The 19,334-nt window shown below is 41.3% G+C and overlaps 1 protein-coding gene across 1 annotated transcript; it reads right to left on the bottom strand.

Moving 5' to 3' along the window:
• Nucleotides 1-1,409: 1,409 nt before the first annotated feature.
• LOC311152334 (p53 apoptosis effector related to PMP-22-like) lies at nt 1,410-15,755 on the bottom strand (the record flags this gene model as incomplete). Its single annotated transcript, XM_084203312.1, has 3 exons — nt 1,410-1,624; nt 1,879-2,022; nt 15,545-15,755. The coding sequence occupies 3 exons, from the start codon at nt 15,753-15,755 to the stop codon at nt 1,410-1,412; spliced, it is 570 nt and encodes a 189-aa protein (XP_084059438.1).
• Between the last annotated feature and the right edge of the window lie 3,579 nt (nt 15,756-19,334).

Here is a 19,334-nt window from a genome sequence, read left to right as displayed (position 1 = left end):
CTCCAAACAACCCAGGTGAAGCCCCATGTCTTTATTAATTTTAGCTACCAAAAAGTTTTAACTGAAAAATTTTCCACCTCTAATTTGTTGAAACAAAGAACACTTGGCAGGGCTTTACATAGTACACAAAATTACAAAATTGCAGATGTGTTACAAGCTAATAAACCTCAGTAGTTAAGGATCCAGATGAGTCTCCTTTTTCACTTAAGAGAATGAATTGAATGTTATAAAGTTAGGTTTAACAAGGCAGAAACCAGCAGAGTCTTGAGTATACTTCATTGCTTGCAGTATATTGAGGCTTGAGGCACTGTGGAGTATAGGATGCTGGAAGATGCTTTTTGATGTGACTTTCTCTGTGAGAGCTTCAGTATGAATTGGTAAGGGGAATTTATGCATTTTACAGTTACATATGAAAGTACACACTTTCCACTTTTAAAATACTTAAGAACAGCACATGAACAAAAAAGGAGCCTTTCAGCAACTGTATGATACTTACACTCACACTGCTCCAGTTCAACTCCTGAGGTGAAGGGACATGATACCTGACCTTTCTACACTGGATAAAAAAGCTGGGCCAGTATAGCAGAGCATTTTAAAGTCATAGGTTTTGATACAGCAGAAAAAAAATGTCCAGACACTCAAGAAGAAAGCCACACCAGAAGCTTTATCAAACCAGGTCTGCAGGTTGCAGGGGTGGCTTGAAATCTTTTCTGCCTCTGCCCACTCTGTACTGGCACCAGCAATGGCAGACCAGGATTCTTAAGGCTTTACTGGTTGTCCTTGCTCATGCTTGCAAATATTTAGAAATAAACACATGCCACATGAATGAGGAAAAGTCAAGATGTTGGCTCTGGTAGGGAGCTTTAATCCCTCTACTCTGTCCTTATCTCTGGCTTAAGTGAACAAATGAAAAATAGAAGCAAAGCCATGAACTGCTGGCTGACTAATTTACTACTTTGGCAGTCAGTGGGTAAATGTTTTTGACTTTTTGAGAATTGTGCAAAATCTTCAGGTTAAAGATGATACATACAAAATGGGATTTTTCTGAGTTTCTTTCCTTCAGGAAGATTATACACGTTGTTTTGTTTATTGTCAGTTTAATAAGTTTTTCTGAATTTAATTACAATTGTGAATGTATTTAAAATGCAATGGAATCCACATAAACTCCACTCATGGGAATGAATGAGGAAAACCAAGGGGTTTTAACATTTATGCTTTATCTGACCAACCCACATCAGATATGAAGGTCCAAAATAGAGTAGATAACTTTACTGCAGATGCCAGTGCCATATTTTTACACACATTAGAAAAGTTTCCAGCCTTTTCTACTAACATCAGATGACAATATTCTGAAAAACATATCTAGTCTGTCAGGTATCTCCGGAATATGGACGCATTTTTCCTGGTGCTTATGGGGAAGAGTAAAAATATGTGGGCTTGACATTACCCAGGATCTGATCTTCATAGTTAGGAAGGCAGCAAAAGAAGAATCCCAAGCATATTTCCATAATGGCGGTGGTCCAGCCAAAGCCATAGGCCCAGCTGAACATATTGATTCCTGTCATCTCAATTTCAGATGAGAACTTTACTGGGTAAATGACCAGGCCCATGATGGAGAACACAGCTGAAGAAATAGGAGAAAACAAAAAACCGTTTAACACCCAGCACCACTGCTGTTCTCCCTTATCCCTGTAGCTAAACCTATCCATGCTTTGGAAGATCTGAAAATTGATCCAGTGCCATGATAGACTTTGATTTTTCATAGAGAGCTCAATTGCACACAGGCACGGACTTGGGCATAGGATCACCTGAGGAAAATATCAGTTCTAGCGTGGATATATCTGCACAAGCTAAACTTGACTCCACATGCTGCCTTACCAGCCACAAAAAGCAAGCCTCCGATCCCACGGATGAAGTTGAACCGAAGGGTGTCAATGGCAAATGCTATGATGGCCAGTGCAAAACAGATGACTAGAAGTAGAAAGCCAACCAGGTATGTGGCAGCAGCAGCTCTTCCCCAGGCTGAAATCAGAAGGAAGATACATTAGAAAGGAACAAAAACAAAGGTTGGTTTTCTCTGGTTAGTAAGTAAAGGTTAATTTTAAAACCTATGAAAAGAGGATCATCTCCCAAGAAAGAAAGCATGGGTGCTTTCTCTCCTCTTGTAGTTGTGCATTTTAGTTCTACAAGAAATCATGCACTAAGTGCAGAATGCATAAAATTCCAGATTGGTCTTCTCATGCAGAATGAAACGGAGGTTGGGTGAGAGCTTACTTGTTCAGTTTTAACAATTGAGAATTAAGAGAGAAATGGCTTTAAAGGTGTAAAACTGGACACTGTCCATCAATAGCAAATATTACCTCAGCAGATGCCACAAAAACAGCTTCCTTTTGCACAGACAAGGAGAGTTAAACTGTCCCTGGAACTAATAAAATCTTCCTTCAAAACAAAGTGTTTATAAAAGCACAACCAATATGGCAAACTTAAAGGTAGGGAAATAGCCCATAAATGTCAGAATTCAGTGATTTCTGTCTTTCAGCCTTAGTTTAGCTCTGTGTCCTAAATGAAGGTAAGGATTTGGAATCTGTTTTGTAGGGAGATTGGATCTCTAGTTTTAATCCGAATTTAGAACCACTGCAATTCAAAAAGCTTGTTCTGGATATTAATTCTTTAATTTTCAAATTATAAATTTTTATGCTATAACATGTTAAAGCAAAGCGTATTGCAGTGGCTTAACAACTAGAAAAATAATATTTATTTAATATTTCAAGACTTGAGGAGCAACTACTGCTCAAAGACATCAAATTTTCTGGATGTAAAAAAGCCACTTTGACCCATTTTAAATTGTGAATTCAATTGAGTAAGCAGTTAAAGTCTGCTAGGCATCTACAGACTTCATCCCCTCATCTAAGCCACTATGTCAAGTGTTGGCTTCTAACCAAATATATGCAACAGCAGTGCCAAAAAATTATCACGGCCCAAACAACCCTGACAATAATTACAATTCAACTTAAATGCAGTGCATGCTGTTCAGTAAAAATTCCCTCTGAAACTGAGTAAGTAACCTATCAATTTGTTTACTTTAAGCATGGAAGTAATAAAATGCAAAGTGTCCTGTCTTTCCCTTGCCCAGAGTCAGGTAAGCATGAAAGCAAACGACCTCTCCTCAGTGAGTGACAGCTTTCCCCAGGGCCCACACCACCACTACTATTAGGCAAGAAAAATGGATCAGGATTTTCCAGCTATCCTTTTCTACCCTCAGTCCAACAAAACCAATTTCCCTTTTGTTTGCTTTTCAACATTCTCCCTGCTTTATGATTCCTGCTCCATTCTGGCTATCACAGTGTATCTTCAGTTTTATTTAATCTCCATTCTCTTATTCCACAAAGTTTCTGTCTGCTTGTAGGGCTTTTCAAGTGGGTTGTTTTCCCAGTAAACAGGCAGCTGCCTGAGAAGACTGAAAGGGACAGCAATTTTGTTCTACATTTCATTTTCTAGCCCAGTATTTTAGCTCAAACTTTTCTCTCTAGGAGTTTACAGGGGGCTCAGAGGTAGAGTGTGCAGTGTGGAGGCACAGGAGGGAGGACAGCACCTCAGGCAGAGTATCAGAAGAAACAGTCAAGAAGAGGAATTTCTTATACTCCTCAATATACCCCATGGAAGGTGCTCCTATTCCCAGTCTTTCTGTAACCCCTTTAAAACGACAAAAAAAGGGACACCTGGCCATAAGAGATGTTTCTCAGCAAAGGTGACCTCACTGCTCTTGGATACAAGAGTTTTGGATACTTCTGGCAAAAGGCTGAAATTCCAAGAACATCTAGATGTGATATTTTTTTCTTAGGTGCACAATTGCTTGTGGTTAGATACAAAACTCCTAGGCAAAGGGGGAGACTCAGAGCACAGCTGCCTGCCCAGCAAGTTCCAACACACCAGGAGTCCTGGGGTTCCACCTCCCCTGCTGCCAAAGCTCAGCCTTGCTTCCCAAGAGCAGCTGATGGTAGAGCACCAAGCCCTGGCGTGGGAGTAGCACCTGGGCTGGGGGCTCAGGGAGCTGCGCCTGGTGGCTGCAGACATGTGGGGTGGCACCTTGTCCATGCCAGCAGCTCCCTCCCCCGCCAGGCTCAGCCAGGTGTTTTTCCTGAAGTAGTGTTCCAAATGCTGTGACTGTATGGAAGCAGATTGGGCACACGCCCAGCCTGCCGGGCTCTGGCTATGTGGCAAGAAGAGACATGCTTGTTGCAGGATGCTTACACCATTTGGAGGCATTGCTCAATCACCTAACAGCCAATTTCGTGGCTCTCAGTTCTACAAAAGAGAAAAAAAAAACCTTCAACATTGGAAGAAAAACAGCACACAGCTCCAAGGCAGTAGAGCGTATGAAGAGTGAGTCTCTACAGTGTTTTTTTGAAGAAAAGTATTCTGAGTTCATCTGCCCTTTGCAAAACTCGGCAGCTATCAGTAGTCTAAGACCACAGTGTGTAATCGTTTTATCTTTCTAGAGTAAAAGGTAACAAAGGCTTTGTGCAGCAATAATTGCAACTGTTTCTATATTTGAGATGCTTATTTTATCTTGTGCCAGCCCGGAGTACTAGAGTAGTTTAGTTCTTTACAAAGAGAACCAAGACTTAAAATTTCTTAAAAATGTCAGAATTAGAAGAATTAAATTGGTCAAAATATACTGACAAGCAAGTGGGTAATTTAGTCCCAAATATTTTCAAATCTTTCAATGTTGTGGGGCTTTTTGTCTTTAATATTGAGTAAAAACATAAATTAATTGTTCTATCTGCAAAGCTTCTTCTTAAAAATGGGAACTCCAGGCCAAAGAATCCTCACAGGTGCAACACCAATTCAATGTATTCTTGGCTGTAAAGTGAGGGCAGTTGAAACCTGAAAGGGCCCCGTACACCAGTCACCAAATCAAACATTGAAACAGAGGGAGCAGCAGGTTACAGGATATCAAACTGAGTTTGTAAAAATATTCAGCAGTTTTGGAGATCTATTTTCTCAGCCCCAAACATGGTGGTGATTTTTGGCTGTTTAAGAGTTAAAATGCCCTTGCGAGAAAATAAACATGTTTATACAAAAGTGTCCTTGAATCCCAGCATGATCCTGTAATGCTTTGGTGCCAGTCCCATTTCTCCCTTTTTCAGTTCCTCCATCAGCTGAAAGAACACCAGTGAACACTATGAAAGGGTTTGAGGGCAGCTACACACCAGCCACTCTTCAGAACTCCTTCTAACTGGCAATTTTTTGAGCAATTTGGTCTTGAAAAGACATTGCTATCCCAAACAGGCAAGAGGAACCCATGTTCTCACACCTCTCTCAAGTGAGCAAGGAAAGTGCTTGCGATAACAGAGCTTTGTGTGTCAGTCAGCAGTGATTTGTGGGAGTCTGGGCTGTCCAAAGTGAATACTGTAATATGTGACCACTGGGAAATGAAAACAAGTGCCTGACTTCTATAACTCCCTGCTTTGTGAGAAGACCCTTGAGCTAATTTAGAGGCCAGGAAAAGCCCTCAATGCCAGGACAGAGCTCATGATATCTTATGAGCCACATAATTAGCTGAGACAAAATTCAATAATAACACAGATTTATTACTCTGCTATCAAAGCTAATTCAGTTTGGAGGCAGCATGACTACCTCTTGTATTGCACCATATAAACACATTCTGATTATTCTGTATCTGGCTGCAGCCATAGGGAAGCTGATGGACTTAATTAGACATCCAGGACTAGGAATATCTCCAGTTTCCTGCCTTCCTGATTTTACTCCTTCACACATTTTACAGTTTATGAAAGTGTAAACACTGTCGGTGCTTCACACAAAAAGAAACAAACTTTCTTGCTCAGCAGTAAGTTGAGCCAAAACTTTGAACCACCTAACCTAATATTTCCTTAGCCTCTCATCTTCATGCTCCAAAAGCTCCATGCTTCAAAAAAAGGGCTGTTGTGTCTTGAAAATAGCATATAACCTTTACTTCCTCCATGACAAATACAAATGCCCAAGTTCCTGGTGTATGTGTTTCAAAACATAGGAAAACACTCACAGTAACAGTCTCATGTTTTTCTTGATCTGGTACTCCCACACCACATAAACTGCTGAGTCTCTCCTTGGGTGACATTTTCTGAAAGCAACCCCAGAGAGTTCAGAAGTACCGCTCCTTGTATGATCAATAAGAACATACTTCTCAAATTTTCCTCTTGGCTTGAAGCTAAATACACAACTAACATTGGAAAGAAAAACAAGTATTTATTGTCAGCTCAAAGACACCAACAATTAGCTAGAGGTTCTTGCTGACTGATCATTCTCACACTGCAGTGAATTGTGCAGCGATTTGAGAAAGGGTAGCTTTAATTCACAAGAATTTCACCCAGGGAGGGATGAAAGAAAATGTAACAGACATTTTGCTCTGTTATCCTTCATAACACTGAGGGAAAGAAACATGAACCCTGCAGTTCTAGCTGCAGTCTTGCAAAGCGACTCTTAGGAGAACTAAAATCTGCAGTGGTAGCTATTAATCTCTGTGTTGTACGTAATGAGGATATTTCTAGGCTGAGTTTGCAGAGCTCAACCTGTTTAACATCTCTCTGATTAAAGGGAAAGAGTATTATTTTGGAAACAAAGCTGAACTCACTTGAGTTTCTCAACCTGGCGTTCTTTGTCAGGGTGTGGCAAGCACTGCAGAGCACATGCTTCACTTTGAAAAGGAACTGCTTTGGCCAGGTTTTACCCATTTCCCTTTGGCTTGTTCTCCTCAAGAAAGTGTCCATGTGAAAGTGCACATGTTTGCAGCAGAACTCGTGTTCCCTTAGCATAACCCTTACGGGGGCCCATCAAACCCATTAACCCACATCTCTACCAGCCAAAGCTTTACAAAGTGCTGGTGTATATGCACACCACTATCATCAGGACTCTGGATTTCCTGTGTTACCTGAGCAACAGGACACAGTGCAAAATCCTGTCTTCTGGAAATACTGACTCTGTAACATGCCAACTGTGGGGAATTTCTGTGCTCTTTCTGGAAACAAATGCACACTATAATCTCTGCAATTGTTTGCTGATCACGTGAGCTGGCATTGAAATACCAGTGTGCATGTGTTTGTATACAGCCAAGATAAATCAGAAACCACCAAAAGCAGCTTCTTTTGAATAAACTGCATGTGCAGACTGAAAGACATTGAAAAGTATTTCAAAGGAAGTTTGTACAACTGAGAAAAAGATCACATATTAGTCATGGATAATTTATGAACAGAATAAAATGAGGAAAATAATATCAAAGGTATCAGTACATATGTACTATTTTCTGAGTTTCTGTCTTCATTGTCTCTGGATCTTCTTTCAGAGAACTTCATTTTCTGTATATCTTTCATATGGGTAGTCAGTACTGGAGGTTTTTCATTGGATTTTTTTTGGTTGAAATTAATATCTTTTGCAGTGGAATACAGAATTTTTAGTCTTTCTGTATGACATCCTCTTTGGTAACTCTATTCTTTTCCCCCTAGCATTACTTGATTAGAATTCATAGTTTGTTAATATGGATTTCTCATTTAATAACAGAGTATTATCTCATGAAAGTAATTTTTGTGTAAGCCAGAACCAGCTTTTATCTTGCCACTATTTAAAAGACAACCATGGAAGCAGAGAATGACCTATTTAGGTTCACATTAGGATAATGTCATGGCCAAAGTTTCTCAAGGATTAGTAACAGGTCCCATATAAATGAGAAAGGATTAGGACATTAGGACAAGTACTCCATAATAATGATTTTAGATGACAACATTAAGGAAAAGAACCTTTATGAGTAGTTCTTCTATCAATAAAACCCAGTATACATTAGCAGAAGGCAGTGTTTTGTCCATAGCTGTATGCTAAAATGATAGCTCAGTATGGCTTGCTGGGCTTTAACTCCTTTAAAGGAAAAACCTATTAATTCCTCACCCCTGACTTCACCCACAAACAAACACAGGCAAATCCTTTATGTAATCTGCAACCCTCCTTTCTTACTGAGGCAAGCAATTAAACTTAGAAGCTATTCCGAGTTGAATTTGAGGGGAGGAGCAGCTACGTCTTGAGGGAGTGGTTCAAATTCATCTCATCATAAGCTCAGGCGTGTACAGGCTTGACTTAGAAGCTGGCTTCTGCAGATCCTGCATTAATGAGGGCTGCTCCCTGATGCTTGCTTAGTGCTGGGAAAGCAGAAGGGGCAGAAGGGGTAGAGCCATCATCAAAGGGAGCACCAAGGGAGTAAGTTAGATATTAAATATAATGCACGCACAGGTGCCTCAGAATTAAAGGTTTGCTCACGAGAGAGTCAGGGAGTACCCCTATCTCACATTCTCTTCAGAAACAGTTGCACACACTGGGAAAATGTCAGGATTAAAGCTCAGCTTCATACACTTTACTGCTATAACATTTTTTCCTCCTATTTTTTTTCCTGGTTATTTTAAATGAAAGCAGGATTACTTATACTTGGATGTGTACATGGGGTTTGGGAGGGTCAGGTAAATAAAATAGGTAAGGTATTGATTAATCGGTTCATTTACATAAACTCAGTTAATGAGACAAGCAAGATGTACCTGCTCCCTAATTGCCCCTGAGTGGGTTGAAATATTTCATGTGAATTAAATAGCATTGATTTCCATGATAATACTGGCTATGAACTAGGACCTTTAATCAAAACAGTAGAGTGGAACCTTTTAAAAAAAAGTTCTTTTTAAGTTTTATATTCCCAAAGTCATTTGGGACTAATGAACACTGAATTTACATCTTATTTCCATGTGCACCAAGAATTGTTGTCACTCTTGATCTGCAGTTTTCCCACTGTGAGCAAACTTTGTTCTAAAACCTTGATGAAAATCACCTTTAGCACTAGGGAATTTCCCACTAACAGACAGCAGCTGTGAACCTGGATCTGATTTTCTGATAGAAGCAAAATTTTACTATTCGCAAAATAAAACCCGCAGAATATAAGCAGAAGTCATGCTTTGTACTCATAAAAATATATTGAACTTATTTACTCTTCTTGTTAATGAAACAGCTTTCCAATGCATCCTGAAAATCTTTGTCCCTTGCTGCTTACTGCTGATGAGGTTGTTAAATGAACTGCAGAGAGACTTCATATTTTTCTGGGGCCTGATTTGGGCACAGCAAGCATATGTCAGCACAGTAGGTGACAATATATGTATTCATTTTCAGATTAGTAATTCAGCAGGACCAAAGTGTTATTCAGTACTAGTAGAAGGAAGCCAGATACCTCTGGAACACAGGCTAGTGTCAGCACTCCACAAGCTACTTTGAGTTCCTGGGAATTTTTGAGCAATGAGCTTTTATAATGGTACTTGACAAAGAAGAAACATGGCATTACAATGCTCACTGAGTCAGTGTGTTTGAGGTGTCTCAGAACAGCACAAGCTGCCAGCAAAAACTGATACAGGAATGTGAAAGAATGTTCTGAGAGTTTTGTTTCTTTTGCTGTTTAACACCTCCTCACTTAAGTAATATGTTTAAACCTACACTGGAATTTGAAATGCATCTTGCAGCCCTTATCACTGCTCAGATTCTGGAGATGTTGTTATGGAAATGCTGTATTAGATTACTTCAATAAACTAGAGGAACAGATGAGGTGAAGAGGATTGAGAGCTTGGCCACAAGTTTCCATATGCTGTCAGCAGAGATGCCTCCTACGTAAGGGAATGGAATCCTCTCTTCAGGACTTCAGAGCCTGAAAATGCAAAGTGCTGAGGATCTTCTCAAAATCCTCAGCACCAGCAGTTCATATCTCCTGATGGGCAGATGAGAATGTTCCACATGACTGCTATTTTTCCACATCATCTAACCATAATTATTAAGGGAAGGCTGGATAATAAACGGTGAGGTTGCACGTGAAATTGCTCTCTGGAGCCTTTACTGCTCAAGAGCATTACTATTATTTAGAAAAGAATCTGATTAAATGAATCTGCCACAGAAATTATAAAAGTACAAACTCTAAAACTATAAGGGAAAGCACACAAGAAATTGCAGATAAGGAATAAAAATTTTCATGGTAATTAAATGCTCTGGCCTTGATTCCCTTCTCTTATACCTGTTTAGAAACAATGGAGTGTCTTCTGCAAGCTGGGGAAAAATCAAATGTTTTCTTTCCTTCTTGCATCATTCCTTACAAACACTGTTGGGATTTTTTCATTAGCTATATGTTTAAAAATGTATTTTTTCTCATTCTAAGCTTTGAATAATTATTGAGTATTCTACATTATTCAGTACCTAATCTTGTAATCTCATTTCTCACTGGTTAATCCCAGTGAACATTAAGGAGAATAATGTCTTAGGAAATCATATGCTTCTCTACACACTCTCATTAAAAACTACAGACAACCACTATATATACATGTAACTATTTTATGCTACAATACAGCAAGAACAGCAGCAGCCTTTTGTTTTCATTTTGCCCTGTGCCAAAGGAGTACAGGTTTGCCCTTTAATCCAGGCCATGCACAGAGCAGAGCTGGGCTCCATCCTGGGCTCTCCCACGGGCTTCCTTGATTGGCTCAGAAACCTCCCCAGCCTCTTTCCCAGCTACAAAGACACTTTCACAAAGCTACTTGGATGTTACCAAATTCTGAAAGCTGTTAAGTGCAGAACCTTGACTTAAGGAAAAATCTGCAATAAAGGCCCAGTGACTTGAGCTGGTCCCTACTTCAAAAGCACAGTTATTTGTTTACTTCATTTCTGTTTTGATGTACAGACATCCTCAGATGCCAGAGAGACACTGGGACATCTTGTTTGTCCTCCATCTGCTGTATTCCATCCTGTCCCTCTGAAAATATCCCCATGTCACTCTGCTCAGGGTGCTCGCTTTATCTTGGGGCAAGTCCCCATGCTGGGATTAGGTGCTGGCTGTCAGCTGTAATGGGAATGTGGGGGAAGGAAAAACAGTTTTACACAGGTTGTGTGGCAGTGGCAAAACTTGGTGCCTGGTCTGTCCTCTGCCCCAGGTGTAATGAGCCACTGCTCTGATGGAGAAGGTCATTTTCCAGAGGGAAAGCTGTGTGGCCAGCAGTGCAAGGCCAGTGGTAGGTGTAGTACCAAGAGAGAGACTTTGCAAACTGATCCCAAATACACCATGTAACCTTGCTGTTGTATCACTACTTGGGTATTTTTAGTAAGTGATTTCCATTTTGTTCTTCCTCCAGGATAATAAATGGTGCTTCACTGTAGCAAAAGATTCCCTGGAAACAAAAGATTGGTACAGGCAAAATGGGGGAAAAAATCTACTCATCAATGGAGATGCAGAATATTTCTTTTCTCAAAAGGATATTACTTTTGCAACATTTCCTTCTTTCACTTATCCTGTAGCCATACTTATCTGCTGTCATATTTGAAGTAGATTTTGTTCATTATAATCATACTATACTAGCCTCCTTATCTTTTGGTATTGCATTCATATTCATAGACCAAAATGAAACTGGATATCTAGAACATAGTTGCCCATTATTTGCCTGGAAGACAAGCTGCACAAAGGGGTCCCTTCCAGATGGTAAAAGCATTCATCCCTCCACTAATCTCCACAGCCACAAACCTCTCCACATATCCCAGGAAAAACCTATAATAGAATATTACGATGTGAAAATAACTGAAGATGTGCATTTCACTTGCCATATGGAAATGCCTTTTCCTGATTTGTTTCCCCAAGAGATCTCTGTTTGCACTATGCAAGTAAGATGATCTCATCAACATTTACTTTAAAATTTCAGTTGTTTTGATGACAGCATCTGCAAATGGAAGAACGGCAAGGCTGGACAGAAGATAAGAAGGGACAAGTGTAGTCACTAGTTTTTCACTCTTTGTGCATCACATTCAGACTAATAAAATCAGATATTTCCCCCCACATTATTTATCTTTATTATGTATTTACCTACACATGTTTAAACATCTTCAAAGTCTGCAGTGGAATAAATTACATACTGAAGAAATGTCTCAGGTCTGCAAGACATACCTTGTTCAAGACAGGTAACATAGCCAAAGAACAAGAAAAACAAAGGAGTGCTGTGCCAGCATCATGATGGGGTTTAACCTGTGCATTTTCTTCATAAGCTCAGCTATGTCTCACAGAGGTACATTCCATATTGCTCATTATCTATCTAAAAAGTCTTAATCTCTCTTTTTATGTGTTCAAGCATGTCATCAGATTAAGCTCTTTGTTTTTTCAAGTGCAAGAACAATGAAGAGCAAGAGCAATGGAACTCTCAGTCCCTCATCCTAAATTTCCTGCATTTTGAGTAAGTGTCCTAATGCACTGGATATTTTTTCCTAGAAAGTTCTATTTATTTGAACTAAATATGCTTGAAAAGAAACAGTCTTTGATAAAGTCTACATGAGTGTCATATATTTGATGATGATCTGAAGTCTTGGAGAAGATAACAGAGTGTATAAACTCTTCATATTCTCACTTTCCACAGAGCTCATCAACTTTGCAAAAGACCACGGGTTAGCAGATGCTTTCACAAAAGGTAAGTGCACCAGTGGAGTTACTCCACTGCCAAGAAAAAAAATAAAATAAAATCAAAACCTCTGAACTGATGCAGCCAATGAAATATTTAACCTTCTTCCCTTCCAATATAATCAACCTCAGTGACACTGGGTTTTTGCCTTTCAACTGTATAAACATATCTTGTTCCAAGCAGCCAAGACTCAAGGGGAATTATAAACATTGCACGTGCAGAATTTGATTTGAATTTGCACATTATAATTAACGACTTGCAAGGATGTTGCAATTATATCTAATTATGATAGGATGAAGATGACTGTAGTGGATTAAGATAACTACACTGTCCAAGTCATGTTGACAATATTTGCTGGCATCTGCTGGGGTACACATACATATCACCTACAATGTTTATCAGTGAAACCACCTCTGCAGGAGGGCCAAATTTCAGAACCTACCCAGTCAGTGGCAGATTAGGCAGGGAAGCTGAGAGTAAAGGTCAGAAGAAAGAAGATGGAAACCGTGTAACAGAGGGGGGAAAAGAGATCTCATCTCAGGAATGCTGGAAAACATTTCTGTCCTTTACGTTTACATCACATCTTTGTGTTCAGGAAGGCGTGTAATTACACTTTGTTTAACCAGCACTGTGTTTAGCTTGGCACAAAGTTAAACATCCCACAGAACATGATGCTGAATGCTTGTTTTCCATGACCTTTCAGGAGCACAGTAGATAAATTTAATCCCAGAATTACTAAAAGCCTCTCTTTCATCACTAAGGCAGGTACAATCAGGCTCCACACAAGACCTGCATGCTCACAAATGAGATGCTCTCATGGCCTGGTCTTTTGGGTGAAATCCAAGACCAACATCAGCCACCTCTGCCCTGCATGAGAAAAGGTGGGAGTCACAAAAGAAAAATCCCAAACCTGCATCACTGAGTATGGAAAAATGGAGAACAGGATTGGATCTGAGCACATCCCACTTCTGTCAAGAAGGGGTCTAAGGGAAAGGTCTGGAAAAGATCAGGACAGTGACACGAGCTAACAGTCAGGTCTACAGTCCTCTTCTTGGTCAGGGAAACTCACCCCCTTGAAGAGCAAGGTCTGCATTTTAATGGCATCATCTGGCAAAGGCAGAAGCCTGGCAGCATAACCCACTCTTACCTGGCATTTGCATACCTTGTTTACATGCAGCCTTCACATATTCTCCCACTGGCTAGGTGACTCCATTGTGCCACACATATCCAGGAAATTTTGTCCAGGAGGATTTTGAGAATTTGCTTAGGCTTCCTGGGTATTTAATCACCTTGAAGAGTTCAAGTGATAGATGCATGCCTATTGGGGCATAACGCAGTCATGCAGCTCACAAACAGCATTTCTAATGCTTTCAGAAGAGTCAGTGGATTCTCCAGTACCAAGTCCACAATGTTTGTGTAAAAAGTGCTGGACTTATTGTGGATGTGATTCATGGTAACCCCAGACATTACAGGACAGTCCACACAGAGGGTGACCTCCCTGGTTTGTCTCTAGATGCTGTCCAGTTTCCAGGGAAACTGCATGCAGCTGCAGAATTTAAAGCTATCAGAGTGAGTCAGGATAAGGAAGGAAATGAAATGCCAAACATTTTGGCATATCTAGGTCCCAGAAGTAAGGAGAAATTTGTCCTGTGTTATCAAGAGAAGCAAGGTGAAACATCTCAGTGTTTCCTGACCACTTAAAGCTGGCATTCATAGCATTCTCCAGGGCCTAACTTGGAGATCAAGAGGAGGGCTCACTTTTCAGGAAACTTAGGAGGAAATTCAGGACTGAGAAGTCCTGTACTAAGCATCATGTTCTTTCTCCTTCTCTCAAGTGCCACGTAGCAGAGGACCATTTGCTGGCTTGATTTACACCCAGCCACAGAGGTAATGCTGGAGCCCTGAGAGCAGGGCTGGATGGTGAGGCTCAGTGGAGCTGGTCACGCCTGGAGCCCTACACTCACAGAGGCCTGCTGCAATTAACTCATTACAGCTGAATTTTCTGCATAGAAGGTAGGGTTTCATGACATACAATAAACCTTCAGGAACAATTTTGAAGTGCTGTAATAAATGATCCCTGAGATTGCTTCAGCAAGTGCTTTTCCTCTTATTTTCAACAAGAAGAGCTGAGATTCTGAGCCCTAGAGAAGAGGTTCTTCCTTGTAATTTGAATGAGCATATTTTTTAAGAACTCATGAACTTCCTTTACAGCTGAAGCTAACCCCTTCATTCACTATTACTTGTTTCAAACCATGGCCAATAGCAAATATACAGAAAGAAAAAAAAAGGAAAAAATAAAAAAGAAACAGAGCACATCCAGAGTGACACTTCTCTTGGGCTATTCTCCCACACTTGTGGTTTATGTCTTTTCAAGCTGAAGACTGCACCCAGGTCAACATGTTTAATAGCACACTTTACCAAAACTTAGTATGAACAAGAAATCCTTTCATCTTTTAAAGCTTTCTTTCATAATCACAAGGAGACTCTTTCACACGACCCACCTACCGGAGCAGTTTCAGGGCAGCATTCTGTAGCCTGACACTCCCTGGGAATATCTTGCTGCCATCTTACATTTTTACCTCCCTGTTTCTGGCACTCAGACCGGCTTGTCACGCTAATGCCAGGCTTACCCACACAGCTTGTTGTTTGGATGTTTGATCACCGTAGCCGTTAAGTTTTGAGAAGCAGTGATTAGCGAGAACAGATTCTTTGTGAAAAGAGATTCTGGTCTAGCGAGACCAGACTCTTCTGAGAGAGGAAATGAATCCTGTGTTATTTTTTTACACTGGTCGCATACCATGCATGGGGTTTTATGTATTATGTAATCCTCTAGGGTTTTTTTCTGCACAGGGGCGTTGAAGGGATTTTAATTCTTCACCCGGTTAGTCAAAAGCCTCGGTGTACTCAGTGACAGTCCCTATTGCCCATGGCTACATACATAAATGCCAGGTATTGGGTGATGCAGTTAGGAGACCTGCGGGAAGGTACCTGGGGGATGTGACCCTCTGCTTCAGAGCCTGCTCCCCGCCACCCCTGTCGGCGCTTACCGTAGCCCATGAGGGACTCGCAGTTCCATTCCCCGCCCTGGTCAGCCCTCCTGCAGATCTGCCACAGCGACGCTTGCAGCACGTAGGGCAAGGTCTGCGACTCCAGCCAGCCCCAGCCCGCCAGCGCGATGATGCCGAAGATGACCCCGATGCCCAGGAGCAGGGGCAGGATCCATCGGCAGCGCGTGTAGTCCAGGCCGTACTTCACCATGGCGCGGGGCGGGCGCTGGCGGGACAAGGCCTCTGTGCCTCAGGCTGGGCCGGCAAGGGAGCGATGGCTGCCTCGGCCGAGCTCCTGGAAAGGCGCTGCCGCCACCTGAGAACGCCCGTGCAGGTGCTGGGGAAAAGCTTTTCAGCCAGGACAGACACAGCAGGGAGGGAGGGAGGGATGGAGGGAGGGAAGGAGCTCCACCTAGATTCAGATGAGTAAGAGCTGCCGCTGAGCAATAACCAGTTGAGCTGGGGGAGAAGCTTCGAGGCTGGGTTTATCTGTGAGATCTTCTCTGCCCTGCTGACTAGGTAACAAATCAGGAGATGTTTACCCTCAGCATTTAACACTTTCCTTCCTGACGTCCCCACCAGCTGCTGTGATTACACCTTTCCACCTTCTAAGGGATTTGCATTATGGCAGGAGAAAGCAGAGACGAGAGGGAACTGCATGACATGGTGGATGTTTCTGAGACTTGCCACCTGGAGGCTGTGAGCTGCCTTTCTAGGGTTCCATTTAAAAATAAAATCATACCTTATTTTTTACCTTATTTATGAGTATTAAAGAAATTCCCATAGCTGTTAGAAAGCTAAGGCAATAAAGAATGTCACCGTTGGCTCTTCCCCTTCTGGAGCATAGGTACAGAGGAAAAGAAAAATATAGTATGATCTGGATATAGCCTTATGGAGAGAACAAAAGCTGAATTGAGATTTGACTGAGCCTCAACTGAGAAACACTCCCTGAGTGTGGATCTGCTGTACAAGCACTGCCTGGGGCCTGTCAGAGCCTGTCTGCAGCTGCTAAGAGTGCGAGGCAGCGATGAGCCATCACCTCTCTATGCCCTGGGAGGACACCCAGCCGAGTGCGGGGCAGAGCTTCTGTCTGTCGGCTCAGAAGCGATATTGCTCTGTGTGTTCCCTGCACTCTCCCTTTGAACTAACACGTGCCACAACCTAGTATTTTGCTGGGGCCCAATTACATTTACATCTGGAAGCAGCTGCAGCCCTTGATCAAAGCTGGTTTGTGTGAAACCCAGTTAAGCCCAGAGGATGCGAAGTATCCTTTGCTCCCATGGTGGATTTTGTCAGGTAGGGCTGCATCCAAGTACTGAGCTCATTTACTCCAAGAAATTTGTTATTGTATTGCAGCTCTCATGGTTCAATATGACAGCTATGAACTCTTTGTGAACTGCAGACTCCACAGCACTTTTCTGAATATATACTCATAAATCAATAATGGCCCAAATAAAGGAGATTAATAATTTACACTGCATTGATACACTGTGCCTGAAGAGGTATTGAGCTTGAACCAAACTGGAACATCCACAGCAATGAGCTGCAGCACAGTGAAGAAGCAGTAACTCCATGAAGAATTAGATTTGAAGTAAATTTGACACCATGCCTTATCTCTCATCACATACCTTATTTACTTTCTGGTAGATTAGCAGTGGTGTGGCTGCCTTATCTCTCATTCTGGCCAGCTGAAGCATCCTGCCAGCAGCTTTCCTGTGACACAGACAGTCCAATATCCCTGTGGCTGTGAGAGGTCCATCCAGGGTATCCAACAGGCCTCTGTGAGAGCAGGAGACATTTTTACTGTCTTGATCATTGAATTTGAATGATGCTGAAAGCTACAGCCAACTATGAAGACACCTCAACTCTTGAGTTGGAAATAAGGGACAATCTCACTTTTTGGGTTTTGTTGTGGTTTTTTTTTTTTGGTTTTTTTTTTTTTTTTTTTTTTTTTTGTAAAGTGAACTTTACGGAACAACGATTTCCTTAGAATAGAAGATATCTTCCATTGTAGCCTCACATTTGTGCAATCCACAGGTGCCAGGTAGGCATTTACTGAAGGATTTGTCATCAGTTTCTATTACAGCTCACCTGTGGATGGATGCATGCTGTCACAAACGTTAGCATTTGCGAGGTGATACCACAGAGAACATTATCATGTTGTGAAAGAAAGGTGAGTGGTGTTCAGTCACCACAAATGTTTCTGTGTCTTGCCCACCTTTGTCATCCTTAAGCAACTCAGAATTACAAGCAATCTTCACATTCAATAAAAGGGAAATTTGAGATACCTTGAACAGTAGAGAAGGAGATACATCCAAAGGTAACAAAATGATGTATCTATCACATGTAATTCTGATACTCCTATGGCAAACAGGAAAAATTATTGGAAACTTTAAGTGAAGTGATGACTAACCTTCACCATGCTTCATCGTTTACAATGTATAAGCTGGTGTTTACATGAAAGCAAATGCTTGTTCTGCTTCTCCAGTTTCTGTGGATCGATCCTCCTGGCTAACTCAAACATTCTCTATTGAAAATGAAGGTATCTTATCAGTGTTAAAACTGTTGGATTGTAGTGCACTTTCTGCACCTAAAAATATTGCTAATGAATCTTCATTATTACTTGAGGTAACCAAGTAAGCAGGAGGATATTGATAAAGCAAATAACTCTACAACATTAGTGTTAGAAATAAAAATAGGCCTTTTTCAGCCAAGACACAAATGGTTTTCTTGGAAGAAAAGTAGAAGAAGAAGCTAACAAATCACTGGCAGTGTATTTTCATTCCCCTTTAGTCTCTCTCTGGTCCACTAAGCTGTATAAATGACTGGATTGGCATAAACTGCCTGGCTGTGGTGCATTATCATGACTTTTGCAGCAAGCACATTTTCATTCTCTTACAGTCACACTGCTTATAAACAAGTCCCCAGAGTTTGAATTTAAAAAGCTTTGCTAAAATTGTTTTATGATCTGTTCTTTTGTTTGCTGTCTTACATCTAACAAGTCACTGTGAGCATAAATTTCATAACTATTACTACTATCTTTATTAATCGATTTACAACCATAGGTCCTTTTCTTTTGCAGGTAGTGCCAGTCTACTGTTTCATTTGGAAAGGGCTGTACTGCAGTTATTGTTACAACCACAGCCCAAAGAGTGATGCAATTCAGTTGTACCTTGTGGTCACTCCCTGTACCCTGCATCCCCTGGGCAGTAAGGCAATAGTGTTCTCCATGTAACTAATATTTCATCCATAGCAAGCACAGGTAGAAAACGACCTGTAGACATCATTGTAGAAATAATCATGTAGAAATACATTCTGAACAAGACCTGACTTTACATCTTTGCAAAATAAAAACACCCTCCTGCAAAAATGCACACAGTTGAGATCTTGTAGTTCTGCTACACCAACCCTTTCTGAGAAACTCTCCTGTGGTGGCCAGGCACTGTGACTTCTCCATGATGCTTATGATGACCTGGGGAATGGTGGGTGCTCAGTCTTGCTGCTGTGCACTTGGGAAAGCTTTCCTCTACCTGTCACACACAGCACAGGAAAGCTCTGCAAATGTTGGATACTTCCTCTCTTCACTGACTGCTGAGCTCGGAGGAAAATTCCCACAGGGTTTTGTTAAGGTTTTTAGCAAGAGTCATCCAGGACCAGCTTGCTGCAGGGCCTCTGAAGCCTGCCCTACATGCAGCACTGTGTGGCTCTTGTCTGTAAAGCAGGCTTGCCTAGACAGGACAAAGGCTTAGGCTTAAAAGGGCTTTCTTCCTCTCCTTGGCAAGGCTACATG

Source organism: Fringilla coelebs (assembly GCF_963513975.1).
Source record: "Fringilla coelebs genome assembly, chromosome: 3".
NCBI classification, from domain to species: domain Eukaryota; kingdom Metazoa; phylum Chordata; class Aves; order Passeriformes; family Fringillidae; genus Fringilla; species Fringilla coelebs.
This window is presented reverse-complemented; position numbering and strand designations above follow the sequence as displayed.